General features: G+C 38.6%; 1 protein-coding gene across 2 annotated transcripts; it reads left to right on the top strand.

Moving 5' to 3' along the window:
* Nucleotides 1-966: 966 nt before the first annotated feature.
* EEF1E1 (eukaryotic translation elongation factor 1 epsilon 1) lies at nt 967-16,264 on the top strand. Of its 2 annotated transcripts, none has more exons than XM_082044515.1 (4): nt 967-1,128; nt 2,858-3,058; nt 8,815-8,910; nt 15,606-16,264. In XM_082044515.1, the coding sequence occupies exons 1-4, from the start codon at nt 982-984 to the stop codon at nt 15,744-15,746; spliced, it is 585 nt and encodes a 194-aa protein (XP_081900641.1). In that variant the 5' UTR covers nt 967-981; the 3' UTR covers nt 15,747-16,264. The 2 variants fall into 2 exon arrangements, with proteins under 2 accessions (XP_081900641.1, XP_081900642.1); XM_082044516.1 differs by having other exon boundaries at nt 1,002-1,153.

Below are 16,264 nucleotides of genomic sequence, written 5' to 3'. Positions count from 1 at the left end.
TGTATAATGGTTCGGTTCTGCATTATCATACTTCCTTCATTTCACAAAATCTCCAGTAGTGAAACTTGCTCTGAAACGTCACCTTCTCAATTTGGCTATGCTTGGACAAGTTCAAAATTTATCGGTTGGAAGAAGGCAGGACTGGTAAACAGATGGATAAACAAGTGTAATGTCGTTAGCCTCGGTTCCTGAGAAGCCTGAGTGGGGAGACGCGCACTGTGTAGTTAACACACCGGGCGGTATTCAATCCCAGACGCATCATAAGACAGCGGTTGCAACTGGGTTGAGCGACACCGAATCAAGAAGCCGGCAGCGAGGGGCCGGGCTGCCCAGGACACCGACGGCAGGGAACCCCCGGCTGGGGGTGGCCCCGGTACGTCCCCAGTACCCAAGACACCCGCAGGGCCGGGCAGCAGAGCTGGCAACCGAGGATGGCGTGGGGCTTGGATCGGGGGAGCCACCGGCTTTCCTCCTTTTATTCGCCTCCGCCAGAGACACAGCGACAAACCCATTAACAGATCGTGCCCCTTCCCGGGCGGAAAACGGCCGCTATTTCCTTTGGGAGGGAGGCTGCTGTCTCCACCCCGGTTATGAACGCACTGCTTAGCCCCGCCGCCGATGGCCTGGCCGTGGAGCGGCGAGGAGGCCGCAGCGTCGATATTTTTTCCCCCCCACTTCGGCCGGGCCGGGCCTCCGCAAACCGAACAACCGACACACCTCCTTCCCCAGGCCTGCGGCCGCGGCCCCTCCCTTTTGAGGACGCGCCCCGGGGGCGTGGCTTAGCTACGTGTACTGGGCTGTGTCCGCAGCTGCGCATGCGCCATTGCTCACCGCATCTCCTCCCCCGCCTCCGCGGGGTTTCAAAGCAAAAGCCGGCCGAGCGCATGAGTCGGCTGAGCCGAGCTTCTGATTGGCTGGCTGGCTCCTTCAGGCCAATCGCAGCGGCGGTTCCTTCGGCGGTGTGGTCCGTTCGTCTTTCCAATGAGGCTGGCGGTTGTTGCCAGGTGGCGGCTGTCTCCGCCCTTCCTTTCCAGGCGGGCTTGTCCTGAAGATGGCGGCCGCCGGGCGGCCGGGCGTGGAGGAGCTGGCGCTGCTGGAGAAGCTGCTGGGGCTGCCGAGAGGGAACAAGTACGGCGTCCAGGGGGAGCGGAAGGTGAAGGGAGCGAGGAGGGGCCGGCAGCGGCCAGCGGCGCGCGAGCACCTATTAATCCTCCTTTCCCAACGGCTTCTCACCTCGCCACCTCCCTCCCGCCTCCGCGGTTCCCCACACCCCCGGTGTTACGGTGGCCGGGCTCACCCTTTCCCCGGGACGGGCGGGCCTTGTGTCGGCCTCAGCTGCGCGTTCCCGCACCGTCGCTCTTCTCCTTGAGGAGTTTCACTCCCTCGGCCTCTTCCTTCACCGTCCCCCTTTAGTTGTGGCTGTAGGGCCTCGCTGTCTACTCGCAAGTTCTGGAAGCCTCTTAATTCTGCCTGTGGAAAGGTTGTCGTGTGTCGTTGGAGGGATGTGTGCTTAAAATATATACTTGTCTGCACGCTATCCCATTTCTCTCAGGATTTTCCTGGTGCCAGTGTAGTTATATCTATGCAGGTGTGATTAAATTACGTTTAAATTCTTTAAAAATATGCTTGAAATACGTTATAAAGTATATTGTTGCCATCAGAAATTTATCTGTTGTGAAGAACTGGTGCTCTTAAATGCTTTGCTTTTTTTAAAGTACATGTCTTGGTATTTTTAAGTTCTTATGGTGGCATTTAATCCTATGGTTTAAGAGGTACCTGAGGCATGAAAAATGTAATGTGGGGCTGAGGATGTCGTAAATGTGTGAGGGCTTTTATGTGGTGGTTCTCTCAGAGAAGGACACCAGAGAAAATAAGCTACTTGATTGACTTAAGGTTTTTGTATGTTTTTTTCTTGATTTTATTTACTATTTATTATTAAAGTCCTGAATAGCAACATATACATTCATTGGTTGCAAAAACTTCCTTAATTATTTAACAACCCAATTGCTATTTTAATGCTATTACTGTAAAGCATAAGTCTTGAAAATCAAGTAACTACATCTCTATGTAGTTAGACTGCATGTTCAGTTGTCAAAGACTCTTGGTACAACTACAAAATGAATATTATGCTTTGAACTTGAATCTTATGCTAATTAAATCTGAACATAGGCTACTCTGTGTGGTCAGGCACTTTAAAAGAAGTATTCCATTTTAATCACTTCCTCTTCTATCGTTTGATGCTATAAATGACTGAATGAGCTCTAGTATGTTGCAGTGACTTTCAATTCATTGACATCATTTCTGACTCTCAGGGGCTCAGTTTACTTTCCCACAGTTTAACATGCAGTAATATCGCTAACAAAGGCCTGTTAAAAAAACTGAAGTGTGTTGTGTTGTCCTGTCCTGAAACTAGTGAGCTACTAACTTGTATTTGGCAATAGAACAGTAAGTATGAGTAAGCATTTCAGTAAGTCTGACTGCTGCAGTCTGCTCAGAGAGAAATTGGATGCTACTGATTTTACAATCTTAAGTCAGAGTCTTGAATTTGAAAATGAGTTAAAAGTTAGTGAATAAGATTTCTGCCAGTGTTAGAATGAGTAGTACTATTTCTTGCTGTTAATTGCAGAATTTGCATAATTTGAGTTAAAGGTGTCTTGGTTTGTCTGTGCATGTGTTAAATAAGTTTCTTCTGTAAAAACTGAAAATAAACCACACCAAGGAGTGAAAAGAGAATGTATGCTTTTTCTGATATATTGCTTTTAAGATCCTTTTGAGAGGCTATAATAAAACAGTAGCTATTCTTAGAGACTGTTTTTTGAATGAGTTGTTTAGTATTGCACTTCTGTTTCTTCTCTAGGTTCCTGTTCTTCAGACAAACAATGGTCCTGGTCTGACAGGATTAATGACCATCGCTGCCCACCTAGTTAAACAGGCTAAGAAGGACCAACTGCTTGGAAGTACTGCAGAAGAGAAAGCTGTCGTTCAGCAGTGGTTGGAATATAGAGTGACTCAAGTAGATGGAGGCTCTAGTAAAGAAGATACAACAACAATTCTGAAGGTAAGGAGTCCTTGATTGCCACTGAATTTTGGAGTGACTAGAGCTTGAAGAAGATTACAGTGCTGATGTATGTATGAACAGCCAGTTAATAAAACTGAGCAAACACTGAAGACTTGACAGTGTCCTTAAGTACTGGCTTTTATTCTGCTTGCTGCTTTTCACTTTTATTGACAAAAATACCCTGACAACCTGAAACAGGAGGGAAAACAGCTTAAACGCCAAAAATACAAGCAGCAGAGCTCTTATGGGTTTTGTACCTCTAATGCTGTAAACCAACCAGGGTGTTCCAGATAGTTTAGATATTGTTCAGGTGCCTTGTCTCCTATTAGCCAGTTACCTAGTATCTTCATTAAAATCTCAGTTATATGCAAGTCGCGTTGTATTTCAAGGTAACACTACTCTGATGGTTTTAAGAGTTCTTATTGATTTGGTAGTTATGGAATAAAGACGTACATGATGTTGTGGTAATTGGTATTGATACCAAAAGGAGTTACCGGACAGAGTTGTGTGAGAAAAGTGAAATAATAAAGGAACCTCTGCAAAACTGTCCATCATATCCAGCTACTTGGTATGGAGGCTTTGGTCTCCTGTATTGAACCTTTCTTGTAGTCTGAAGCTTACTTCCTCTTAAACAGGTGGAAGCAGAAAAGAGAATCTCAAGGGTCACCCAGTTATTTGAGCAGCCAGATGGCAAGGAGTAGACAAAAAAAAAATTATTCTATTTTCCTTCTAACTCCTTGTGACTGGCAATTAGTATTTTTGCAGTCTTGTGGGAACAGAGCTTGAAGAGAAAATTTGCTTTACACCATTAAGTATTAAGGGCTCTGTTTACTAGGTGTGGATGATACAGCAGTGAAATTCAATCAAATTTTAAAGTGTTTACTTTGCATAGTTTTAAAAGTATGGTTTAGATGGAAAGTGCACAATGCTCAGTGCTACTGGTGAGTCTGGGTTTAAAAATAGCTTTGTATGCTGCAAGGTATTAGGAAGGTTGACTTTACTTGAGGCTTGCAGAGTCTTAATTTGTACTCCTGACTGTTGTTAGGTGTGATGACTCTGAGTCAACTAGAACTATTACAGAAATGGAAGATAAACTGAAGCAGCACTCAAGAGTTAACACATTTTTTTACTTAAAATCAAGGAAAATATTGCATCTTAAAATGGTGCAAAGCAAAACCTTGTTGGTAATCTGTTGTCCTTTTCAAACTGGCAGCCTCCTTTATTGTGAGGGCTTGGAATATCATGCCTGCATTTTACAAGGATCAACTTGGTGAAAGCCCTAAAAGAACCATTTCTATTACAGCCCAGATAATCTGGATTATGGTGATCTCATTGTAACTATGGAATCTCTTCCATTGGTTAAAGCAGGAGTTTGTTTATATTGCTTTTTTTTCTTTTTTTTTTTTGGTAACCTCTCTGGTCTTATTTTCTCCATGCAAATGCTATCAAAATCATTATAGTCAAGGTTACGCTAGAGGTATTGCATGAAAACTGTCTACAGTTTGGAATTTTCAGAACTTGATTGAAGGAGGCATTGACTAATTAGGATTTAACTTCAGGTTTAGCTGTACTTTGAACAGGTGGTATGACTAGATGTCTCTCAGAGGTCCTTTTTTGTCGAATTAATTGAAAAACAAACCTTTATGACAAATACTGTGTAAAGAATTTTAGAGATTTTACAAATGAACTTGTGTTGCCTTTTGTTTTCTCCCAAACTGTGGAAAGACCATATGAGAATAAGTAACTTTTATTTACCTTTCTTACCCTTCTATCATATAAAAACCAAAAGCAAGTTTTCTGTCATGTTATAATAAAATCCATCTATTCTGGATGGCTTAAGTGATGACACTCGTGTGTGTTGACAGAACAGATATTTGCAGAACTGCATTTGAGTATTAAAACTAGACAGAGAGAGATGATGGTTTCATGCTGAAGCTAGTATCTCTTTTCAGTTTTAGCCTTAACACTGGCAGTGTAGGAAAGGCAGTATACTGAAATATGAATACATAGGTAAGTCAAGTTTTTTCAAACAAAATTTTCTTACTGAAAAGCAGGCAGTGTCACTTGAGGGAAAATCTCTGCCTTTAGATCTGTTCTAATAGATATTGCCACTTTAAAATTTTCCTGCGGATTTTTTTTTTTGTTAGCAGATGTTGAACGGCCAGACTTTTTTTTTTGACACAGGGCAGCTCTGGAATTGTTCCAGCACTAATAATTTCATAGTATAGCAATTAAGATTTTTTTTTTAATTTGTTCTCTTGCCACCATGATTAATCAGAAGAAGATGCAGCCTACCATTAAAGTGTACTGTGCCAAAAGGGAGTATGGGTGGAAGAAAAACTAAAATAAGGAGGCAAGTCTGAGATTGTAAGTTTTACAACGTGTCTGGAATACACAATGGCAGTCTTGGGACAGTTGCAGCCTAGAGCCACAATATATAATAAGCTGTGCCAAAAACAGTTCAGTCACTTCTACTACAAACTTTAGACTGCCTCTGTTTAACCCTTAACTGAGGTGATGTGGTTCTGAAAAACATCAGTGAATAATTGGTTTAATGTTTGTTAATTTGAACAGTAAGGGGTTTCCATTAGCCTTAGGAAAATATGTTCTTAAATTGTTGACTAAAGCTGTTACTTGACATTAACACATTCATGAAGTAGTCAGAAGACCATCTCCACCATGCTGCTTATATTCATTCAGACCAAATGCCTTACTCGTCAGAACTGGTCAATGAAAGTGGTCTTTGAGTTTTGTGTAACTTTGATTTGAGCTCCTGTACAGGACAAAATTTGTCCTAATTTCCTGTGCTCTCTGACTGTAAGTGTGAAATCCAATTAGAAATCTGTATATAAAAGCTTCAATTATTATTTAATGTGCTTGCTTGAAAATCACTGTTTCCAAAATATGTAAGCAGCTTAATCCATGCTCTGTCTGTCCTGTTAATTCACAGTACTTATACACTGTTCATTGACAGACTTCTAAATGGGATGCCTGTCCACTTTGGCAAGCTTGTCCAGCAAGCATTTTTAAACTTTGACTTTCTGTATTGACTACTCTCCCTTCTCTGTTAGCACCGGGATATTTTTGTGCACTTACAGGTGTAGAAGATTGAATTGTTATTATTTGAGCAACATTGGTTGATTGTTTTTATGTCTTTTACAGCAAATTGAGTATGTTGAATATAATATTTTCCAGGCCAGGTTTAGCTCATAGTTTGCCATTAAACAGAAAAGTCTTGCATTAGAATTAAAAATACAGCTATGCCCCAGCAGTGAAATTGTGCTTTGCTTGGATGTGGCTGCAGAAGCCTTTTCTTGGGTTCTGCATTTGTCAGAGGTTTGCCTGGGGCATTTGAGAGTGCTCAGCTCTTTGTCTTTGCATGGTGCGATACAAAGGCATTTAGGGCATAAATGACCTCGAGAATATTACTGACTGAAGGGATGTGCTTCTGTGTATAAGGGAAGCACATACACCAGAGTGTTATTGTGGACAAAATATCCAAAACAAAATTAGAGTATGATTAGATCCATTGTAAGCTATTTAGTCAGTGCAAGAAGCAACTGTTACATGCCCGAGCTGCTGTCTCAACTTGCTGCGACTGGAAGGGATTCAGTCACCTTAATGGATGAATTGGATTACAGGCCATTAGGTTGCATACTATGGAGACAGTAAGGAATATTGTGGGGTAGCCAGAAGTGTGCCATGGATGGGATGTGTTGAGCTGTCATTCTAGATATGGACTGCAAATTGGATATTTTTCCATAGAACAAGCAATGGAAGTCCATCAGTTAGGCTATAAATAATGCTAACATCTTTCTGTTGCTTTTTCACCCCACATAGCCAAAAATTGAATTTGAATTGCTGCAATTGTTCAATGCGTATTAGTGCATCGAACTGTAGTTATGCCTTAAATACCAGTCTGAAATTTGAGAAGGGTTTCCTGAGGGATTGCAACAGTAAGCATCCAAGGGTTTCCTGAGGGATTGCAACATCCAAGCAGATGTGAGGATGTTTGAATATTACAGAAGTACAGGCATCCTGTCATAAAGAGGTTATCAAAGAATAGTAAGGTGGCATTATGGAGTCAAACTTGTCAAATTCAAATGTGAGGTCAGATGTCATAAGGTCTCAGCATTTTAGTTTTGTGGTTTGGTTTTATTTATTTATGTCCACACTGTAGGGGATCTCTACATCAGTAAAATTACGGAACCACAAAACCTGCAATATGCTTAAGGCTAAATGTAACTTTAAATTGTTTACTAATTATTAACCCCCTTGCCCGAGACTTCTTATTTTTAAATAAAAGGTTATCTTAAAATGGAACGTGCTGTAATTGAGACTGAAAAAATATTTCAAGGACATTTTGAAAAGTGTTAGCTATGCTTAAGCTGTTTACTACTGTTTCTGGCCTGGGGGAAGGGAGTGGTTTAAGGAGATCTCTGAGGAAAAAGGAGTGCATTTAATATAAGCTTTTTCAACCAACAGAGGAATACCATCAGGGAGAGTTTCCAAATGTAAGGAAAAGCTGGGAAACTGTCTTCCTACATTTCTGAAAAGAGTATCGTAAAACTAAAGCTTCTTTGTGCCGGGATAGAGTTAAAGTACATAATTTTGTTTACCATTACATTTCTTTCTTTAGAGAGAAGTAGGGGGCAGACTGGTGCATAAATTGAATAAGAAGTAGGTGAAGTGTGGAGAAAAAGGAGGACAAGAAAAGAGGTAGAGCTGATGTGTCATGGCTGTGTTCTCTAATGCATTTGAGCAACAATGAGTCTGTCAGCCTCCTGTTTTCTGGCAGAGAATAACTGCATACAAAAAGCCATGAAAGAAGGTCTTTCTGTAATACAGATTTGAAATATTTATTCACTGAACCTGAATGGAGGCCTTCTACTACCCAGCCTTATAGCCTCTGATATGGAATTGTTGATAGATTATTTTAAAATGTTGAAGCAGTGCTCTCTTCACATGGACTTAGATAGCAACTGGAATTGACAGTATCAGTCATTAAGAATTGCTGGCAGTTATTTCAACATTAATAAAAGCAGATGTTAGATGATACCAGCTGATGGGTATCAAGTTTCTGGCATAGAGCTTGAAACATTTATCTCCCACCCCTTTGTGTTTCCCTGGTCCTTACATATTTGCAGTTCCAGCACTTTGCTGACCACCTGCATGGAGTGAGCCCTGGAGGACAGGAATGGCTGCTGCTGGAAGAGCAATATGCTCTCCTTTGATCATAGGACTGCATTTTCCATGTATCAGAAGTTAAACTTGTAACAGCAGTGCTTCTGAGTCATATGCACTAATAAAAAATACACAGGTCTTGCATTTTTTAATTCCAGTAATTTGAAGCCAAGAAAAGACAGATTTTTAAAGTGTTTCTGTGGAGCCAGCTTAATATGTAAAATAAATCAGCACTTGTATTTACAAAAATTTGAGTGGATCTAAGGGGGGATTATGAAAAATTATGTGCCAGCAGCAAGCTGGCTAGCACTTTGTTTAGAGACCAACATTTAAATTTTGTTGAATTCTCGCTGTCAAAGAATGATAATATTTTAGTTTATTATCTTGACACTTCTTAGAGTTTTGTTGTGTGTTTTTTTTTTTTTGTCTCTGCGGAGCTAGGATACACTAAAACTGGTATTTATTTTAAATGCATGGTATCCAGAGGAAGTTTGCTATTATTTTGAACTACTACCTCTATTTTGTCTTACAATGTCAATACTACAGCAGCAGAATGATTCTTTCTTTTTCAGAATCTTAACATACACCTGGAAGATAAAGTCTACCTTGCAGGAAACACTTTTACCTTAGCAGACATTTTGATGTATTATGGATTGCATCATATCATGGTAAGTGTTATTTGCATTTTTTTATATGTACTACTGTCATAATTGTTGTCTGTCTAAAGGGCAGTTGATTGTTGTAGAAGTTGACCTGCTAAATTGATCAGTGACAATAACAGAATAAAAATTGAGAGATTTCTTGTAAGAACTTCAAATATAGCTTGTTTTTAAGTTGTTCATTTTTTACTTTTTAAATATTTAGCTATAGATCTGTCAAAAGAAATAGATCTGTAGTGTCCAGAATGCTTTAGTTTCCTCTGTGTAAAGTAACAAGGAGGATACTTATCCCTGTGTTTCTAGGTACGTGGACTCTATCTGTTCAAGTCTGAAACATGACTTTAACAGAACGTGGGGAAATAGATAAATGAAACAGAAAGAATGTGTCCCAACTGGAAGTACTAACCTTGTTAGTATTAGAGAAATGCTGCTGGTGCTCTGAAAGATGGATGTAAATTAAGTTCCTGAAGGGTGAAGGCATATAAAAGTATCAGCCATAAAAATGTCATTTGTTTTTCAAGACTTAATGATAAGACTTGATAACATACAGAGTATGAAAATAACGTGAGGGGTTGGTTCTTAGGAGGCAGGGAGTTGAGGAAGTTTGTACCAAGTGGAGAAGATGCCAAGATTCTTCCCAGTCAGCTCAGGGTTTACTGCAAAGTGCATCTAAATCATTGCACCTCAGTTCTGAGCCTCAAGTGGTTATTTAAAGAAGAAGCAATAGAAGTTATTTGTATTTTGGTGGCTGGAATGTGATTGTAAATGAGCAGTCCTTCTCTGGAGTAGGTACTATTAAACAAACCAAAGGACTTCTACAAAAACATCTGCTAAATTCTTGGGAGATGATACAATGGGTCAGTTTTACATTAGAAAATTGGGGAGGAGTGGGATATATAGAAAAAGATGCCTCTGACAAATGCAAGTACATGTGAGAATTGGTGAATTCAATCAACTTAGGTGAATGGTTACTTTACACACTTAAAAGCAGGGATCTGGGAGAAGTGTGCAAGAACTTCAAAATAGAGGCTGAGGAGGGGAAGATACTGCCAAAAAATGAGGAAGAACTTTATATAAAATCTTGACTGTCCAGGAGTAAAAGTTCAAATGAGAAAGTGTCAAGCAGAGGAGAAAGGGAAGGGAAGCTTTGTTTCAGAATGTTTTTGAAAACATGTTAGAGTAAGTCACTTAGAATTAATTCTGTTAAGTCATATTTGCCTTGTAAAATATCTTAAGTAGTAGGATAGATGTGTTGACTAGAGTGTCAGAATGGCTTAACTTTCACATATGATACGTAGGCATAGAAAAAACATGTAAGTACTTTCTAAAAATATGATTGTATATGTTGTTAGAGAGTACAAGTTCAAATGAGACTTTTTAAAAATCTTAGGCAGGGGAAAAATGAAGCGTATTTTAAATTTAGAGTTTGCTCTAGAGTAGGCCACCTAATCAAGAAGAAAAGATATGAGTTATTGCTTTGGGAAATAGAACAGATGGTAAAAACAAATGACTTGGTGCTCCTGGGTGCCTGCAACTATCCAGACACTACTTGGGACAAGTTTATAGTATAACATCTGTTTCTGAAACATTTGATTTTTATGGAGGATAACTTTCTGAATTGGAAGGGTATAAAGGGCAAATAATGGGGCAAGTATCCTAAATAAAGAAGAAAATCTAGAAGCTATTAGCTAGGAATTACATGTATTTTGAAGGTTTCAGAATTGATTAATGTTAGTATTTAAGTACAGAGGTAACATCTTGACCTGTAGAATCCTGTGATTTTTTATTATTTTCCCTGTGATAAGAGAATATATCCAGAGCTGCTTTTCTGCCCTAAGCTTTAAGAGGACAGGGAAAGCTGCTGTATCTCATAATGCAATACAGTCCATGGTTACAGTTGGTTGTATCCAGTGCTATTTCAGCTAAGCCTCATGCAAAATATCAAAAAATGTTTCCTATAATCCTTCAAGGTGTGAGGGGAAAAATGGGGGCACGGGTACCAGACCCACAGTTCTCGCTGTCTAGAAAATTGATCTGAAAGTGCTACTATAATGACCTTTTGGATTATTCTCTCTGCTTTTGACAAACCAATAACTACATGCTAACACAGACATTAGGCATAGAATACTGTGAATATTAGTGGTGTGCTATGATTGGACTGAATGAGGCAAATATTATTAAAACTTTAAAAACATTCTGATTCACATTTCATTGGAAATATTTTTAAGACCACCTGATCCTGTTGCTCCCTTTTTCAGCTGGGCTTTCACTTCCCTTTCTTAGCATTTCTGAATATATATTGTACATCTCTGTATTCCTCATTCCCACCTTCATTTTGCCCTTCCCATTATCTGGGGGGATTGTGGAACCTGATTCTTCACTGCCCGGATTCATCCAGTTGAATTTACTAACCAGTTTGTCTACTGAACAACAGCAACTCTTAATTTTGCAGTTGTATGCCTGCCTTTCGTTCTTCCTCTCCTATATAATTACCTAAATTGGCACAACAGTACTATGTGTCTAAAATCCATATTGTGGGAAAGGAATTAGTATCTCAGTGAGTGAGAATCAGATTCACAGGTAGCGTTTCAGGCTTCTTGCAGACTGAATCTATTAATTAGAAATATATGCTTGTAATAATGAGGCAGGAACTAAATAGTATACATTGTGCTTCGTTGTATTATAGGTCACAAACACCCAAAAAGTGTAATGCTTGATACTAGCTGCCTAAAGGAGCTTTTCAGTGTGACTTACGTTGTCATGTGTAGTTTATATAATATAAATATTCTTGTCTTTAGACACTTTCATTACTTAAATATACATGTGGATAAATATGATGAACAGTGAAGTTCTACTAGGGTAAAACATGGATTGCAGAGAAAGCGTGAATTTGGGAGCATTGCTTGAGGATAGTGAAGGCAATCAGTAAGCATTAAATTCCCCCTGTGGTAATTAACTTGGTTTTTTTTATTATTATTTAAAATAGAGTTCCCATATGTTTTTATTCTGCTGTTTGAAAATCCTTAAGAGAAATAATCAATACAAAGGTTGATCTTTTTTATGCTTTGAAAAATTTGTCAAAACCTAAGTAGTAGTCTCAAATTTTTATGTCTGACTTGGAAATTTCTTTAATAAGGGCTGGAAAATAACTTATGGGTAAAATTTGTATCTGCCAATGGAGGAAGCCTCAGTCAAAATTTTGGGGTCAAATCAACTACAAATCAAAGTTCTCCTCGGGTCAGAACTACTAATACTGAACTATAAAGCGACTGCAGTAGTTTATTTCCCAGTTATTTTTTTCCATGCTGAACATTTCCTGTAATAAACAGATTGCCATGAACTTTTGTTGATATTCACTGATAAGCTCTGTATCTTATTGCTGGGAAAACAGGCTTTCCTTCTAAAGAATTATGCTAGACATAGTGCTTAAACAGAATTTTAAAAAACCCCACACCAACAAACAACAGTTTTACTTCAAATAAAAGATTTCCAGTATGTTTCTTTAACATCAGAAAATTAGTTAAAACTACATCAAAGTACACTATTTTAAGAAATACACAATTCGACTGTGTTTGTGTTTTGTCTTTCCCTCCTATCTAAAGGCTAAATTTGAGAGAGATAGTAGTAAGAAGAACTGCAGATGCAGGCAGGTATTTTTAGATTTCCGGTGCACAGGCGGGTTGTGGGAATGGGAATTTATGCCTGCATCCCCAATGCTACTGAAAGCAGATATAATTAAAGTTTGTGTATTTATAGCCTTTCTAGAAGCTCTTCTAGCTGCATTGTATGATGACCACCTTGGTTACCCTTTGTGAGTTTTGTGGTTGAAGAATAAGACTTTTTTTCCATTACATGAAAAAAAGCCTATCAAATTGAGTGTCTGCTTCTTTGCTATTAAAATAATTGCTTTAATAGCAAATAATTATTTTAACAGCAGAACAGCAGCCTTTCTTAACTTGGGGGAATTCTCTAATTTAATGAGGAAGAACAGAAAATACCCATCTAACAAAATGTAAAAAAAAAAAGCCATGGAAGTGATCTCTAAACAATTAACCTAAGAGTTATGTTCAGAGTAAAAAGTAGAGCATGCCACAGAGTGCTTTTTAATATATTTCACTGATAGAGTACATTATGTAAATAAGTAAAAATATCTTGCTTGTTGTGCCTGGAGTACAAAAAGGGTTTTGTTATTAGAGTAGCTGTCTGTTTTGCCCTTCAGATGTTTTTTCACTATGCTAACAGAATGGAGGAGGACTAGTTTTCTAGACTTCATTTTTAATTTACATCAGAGAAATGTGAAGATTGAGAATTATCAGTATAAAATTATGGGGAGAAAATATCTGCTCCAAAATTGGCTGTGAAAATGCTGAACTAAACTTCCAAGTGCTTACCTATTAAAGACTGATAAAGGGTATTGTAATTATAACTTTACTGTGCAGCACTCATGGAACTTAAAATTATGGTATTTTTAGTACATACTCATATTTAAATACTTTCAGTAATTTTAGATGTCTTTAGGATATACATGTTGCTCTTTTCGTGTTCTGAGCTGCTTTGTAAATGGTTCTACAGATTCATACCAAACAGCAGCTTCCAGCTGCTGCTGCTTACAACAAACGGCAGGTGATCAAAATTATCTTCCCCTAAATGGTACTGCATGGGCTTTTTTTTGTCCTGAGAGTGCTGTGTGTGCAGAAGCTGAGGCAGTTTGTGAAGCATTCAGGTGTTGCATTTTGATAGCTTCCACTTCTTGTTTGTAATGCCTTGAAAAATTCTGGAGTTTTTCCCCTTATCAGTGAGTTCCGTAGGAAGAAGAGCTACTTGGTTTAGGAGCAGGTGCGAGATCCCTGCTTTTCAGTTGTTGGTGTAATTGCTATGCTCTAACTTACTGTTAGAGCTCTAATGTTATGTGGCATTGGTTTAGAACTCCTTCCTGCAACTTCTTGAAATTCTTCCTTGGCATTTTTCCAGTGGTTCGTCTTCTAGTATATATCCTTTATCTTCTTTTTACCTCTACATGTTTAAAGCTTTCCAATTCTAAGCCAAGTGCTGGGCTGTGTGAGAGAACAGTAAGGAGAAGCGGCAGATGTTACAGCCAGCTCTTGAAATCGAAAGGTCTGGCGTGTTATGAGGTGAAATTTGTCACGAGACTTAGTTTTGAACACCAGCTTTTCACTCCTACAGCTGAGTAAATGAGTATGTGATATCAAGTCTATGGGAGCCTATTTGTTTCCAGCTGTCCTGTGCCCAAGATCAAATTTGCAGTGAACCTCCATTACCCATGAATCTGGTGTGTGTAGAACAAGATGTAAGGAATACACCATCTGGCTAGCTTTTCAGGAGGGGGTTAACCTTCATTGGCTTTAGAAGTCTAAACATGAAAAATATGAGGCATGTCTAGTGATTTGTCTCTTAAAACTATCCTCTACAGGTGTGCCCTTTTTTTGTTGACTGCAGGCATTGTCAAGATGACTAAGTTAAGCCTGATGGCTAGCTTAGCTAACTGAAAATGAAGTGAGGTGAATCTTGCACTGATTGATTTAAGCATTGGTGAGATAAGATAGGGTAGTTCGTGTGAAGATGACATTCTGTTCTGGATGCAGTTTTTGTAGTCTGTTTTGAGGCTTACCTCACTTACAATTCAGTTTTAGTAGGTTAATGTGAGGAAGCGGATTATTGTCTAAACTGATAAGCGAACTTCATTCCAGAAGAATGAGGAGACCTGGAACTGCTCATTAAGGAATACAGGTGATGCAGCATGGGAATAGTTCTTCTACAGCTGTCTCAAAAGACTCCAAAGTAATGAGAGACTTTGTAGTGAAGCTTTGAGGATGTTGCTGACTTGAATGTAGATGACTTAGAAAGGTATAGTTAAGATGGGTAATTGTAGATGACTTCAGCTGTGCCAGTCCTCAGACAAAAGTATAGGTAGGCTTGAAGCCCTTCATTAATCTCAGCCACGATTCCTGTGGCAAGGAGCTGTTGCATTTAGATCTGGGTTAAAACAAGCGTGTGCTGTTGACTTGAGAACTCTGGTGAAAAGCAGGACCTCAAACTGTAGGAGCGATGGTATTTTAAATACACTTATGAAATATGGACAGGTTTTCAGTTTGTTTTACTGTAGTAACTTGAGTCATGCCACTGCTATCTTAATGTGAGCCAGTATATCTGAACAGTTCAGTGTGAAGCTGTGCTGTTTCTTAGTAACTATTGTATAACTATTGCTCAAAATGGGGAACAACTTAAGTTTTCTATCCAGTCTGAAATTGCCTGAAAAAACTTATTCTTGTACTTACAATACACCTTGAAATACAAAGTTGTCACTTTGCCTGTGAGACTGCCTGCTGGATTAATGTGAAAGACTTGCTCATGTTGTGCAATTCTTACCTGTTCCTCCCAATACTGCATGCTAACCCCATGAGTATATAGATGCATTAAATTCAAGCAAGCTAAGGCCCTTTTTGCCCCTCTCTATTGTACAAATGTATGTTCCACCCTCCAGGTCTGTTCATTGGAGTAAATTAAAAGTAAATATGTATTTTGGGCTGTGAATTTTAGTATGTGAAATTAAGATAGAATACTGCCAGACTGTAACAACTTCATGTGAGTGGAAATCAGCTGTAAAAATGTACACTTTTATGTTACTAAATGTTATTATTGCAGTGCCTTGTATTATTGGTGCCTTGTATTTCTTCCCCGTGCAGGTGGACCTCACAGTGCAAGAAAAGGAGAAATACCTGAATGTGTCGCGTTGGTTCAACCACATTCAGCATTATCCAGGTGTGCGACAACATCTGTCTAATGTCATCTTTATCAAGAACAGATTATATACTAATGCTCATTAAAGAAAATCTTAATGTCATGTTGGAAGGGTGTTTCAGAGTTTAGAAGTTATGCTGTCCAAAACCACTAACTTCCGAATACTAGTTTGTAACCTTCTGTATGTGAACCAAAACTGTTGATGCCTCAAATAATACAATTGCATTGAATCATTATTGTTCTTTCAAGAAATTGAACTAGTTAATGAATTGTATCATGCATCTGCTTAAAAGCAACAATGGTAAAAAGATGGAAATAGAGTTTTAATTCACTATTTTTTAAAAATGAAAAGTTATTTCAAGTAAACATTCAAATGTAATTACATGGTCTTTGTAGAAAAGAATTCCTTTCCTTCAGTTATTCACTCCTTTTGCTATTTATTGAATTTTTACATGTGTCTTGCTCTATTTTCATTTTTTGCCATGGATGTTTACACTAGTTTTGTAAAAGTAAAGAGCTATATTGTGTGCCAAGGATGTGAAAAAGGGAACATGCAAATGTTACAAAGTATTTATGTGACCGAATAAATTATTTAAAAACTGTA

The sequence above is a fragment of the Streptopelia decaocto genome (genome assembly GCF_964273445.1).
Source record: "Streptopelia decaocto genome assembly, chromosome: 2".
In the NCBI taxonomy this organism is placed as follows: domain Eukaryota; kingdom Metazoa; phylum Chordata; class Aves; order Columbiformes; family Columbidae; genus Streptopelia; species Streptopelia decaocto.
The sequence above is the reverse complement of the archived record's forward strand: the minus strand, read 5'-3'. Positions and strand labels throughout refer to the sequence as shown.

Coding starts and splice junctions, on each gene's coding strand:
- EEF1E1 (XM_082044515.1), top strand. CDS start 982: ATGAGGCTGGCGGTTGTTGCCAGGTGGCGGCTGTCTCCGCCCTTCCTT. Junction 1,129..2,857: donor GGGCTGCCGAGAGGGAACAA/GTACGGCGTCCA, acceptor TTTCTTCTCTAG/GTTCCTGTTCTTCAGACAAA. Junction 8,911..15,605: donor ATGGATTGCATCATATCATG/GTAAGTGTTATT, acceptor TTCCCCGTGCAG/GTGGACCTCACAGTGCAAGA.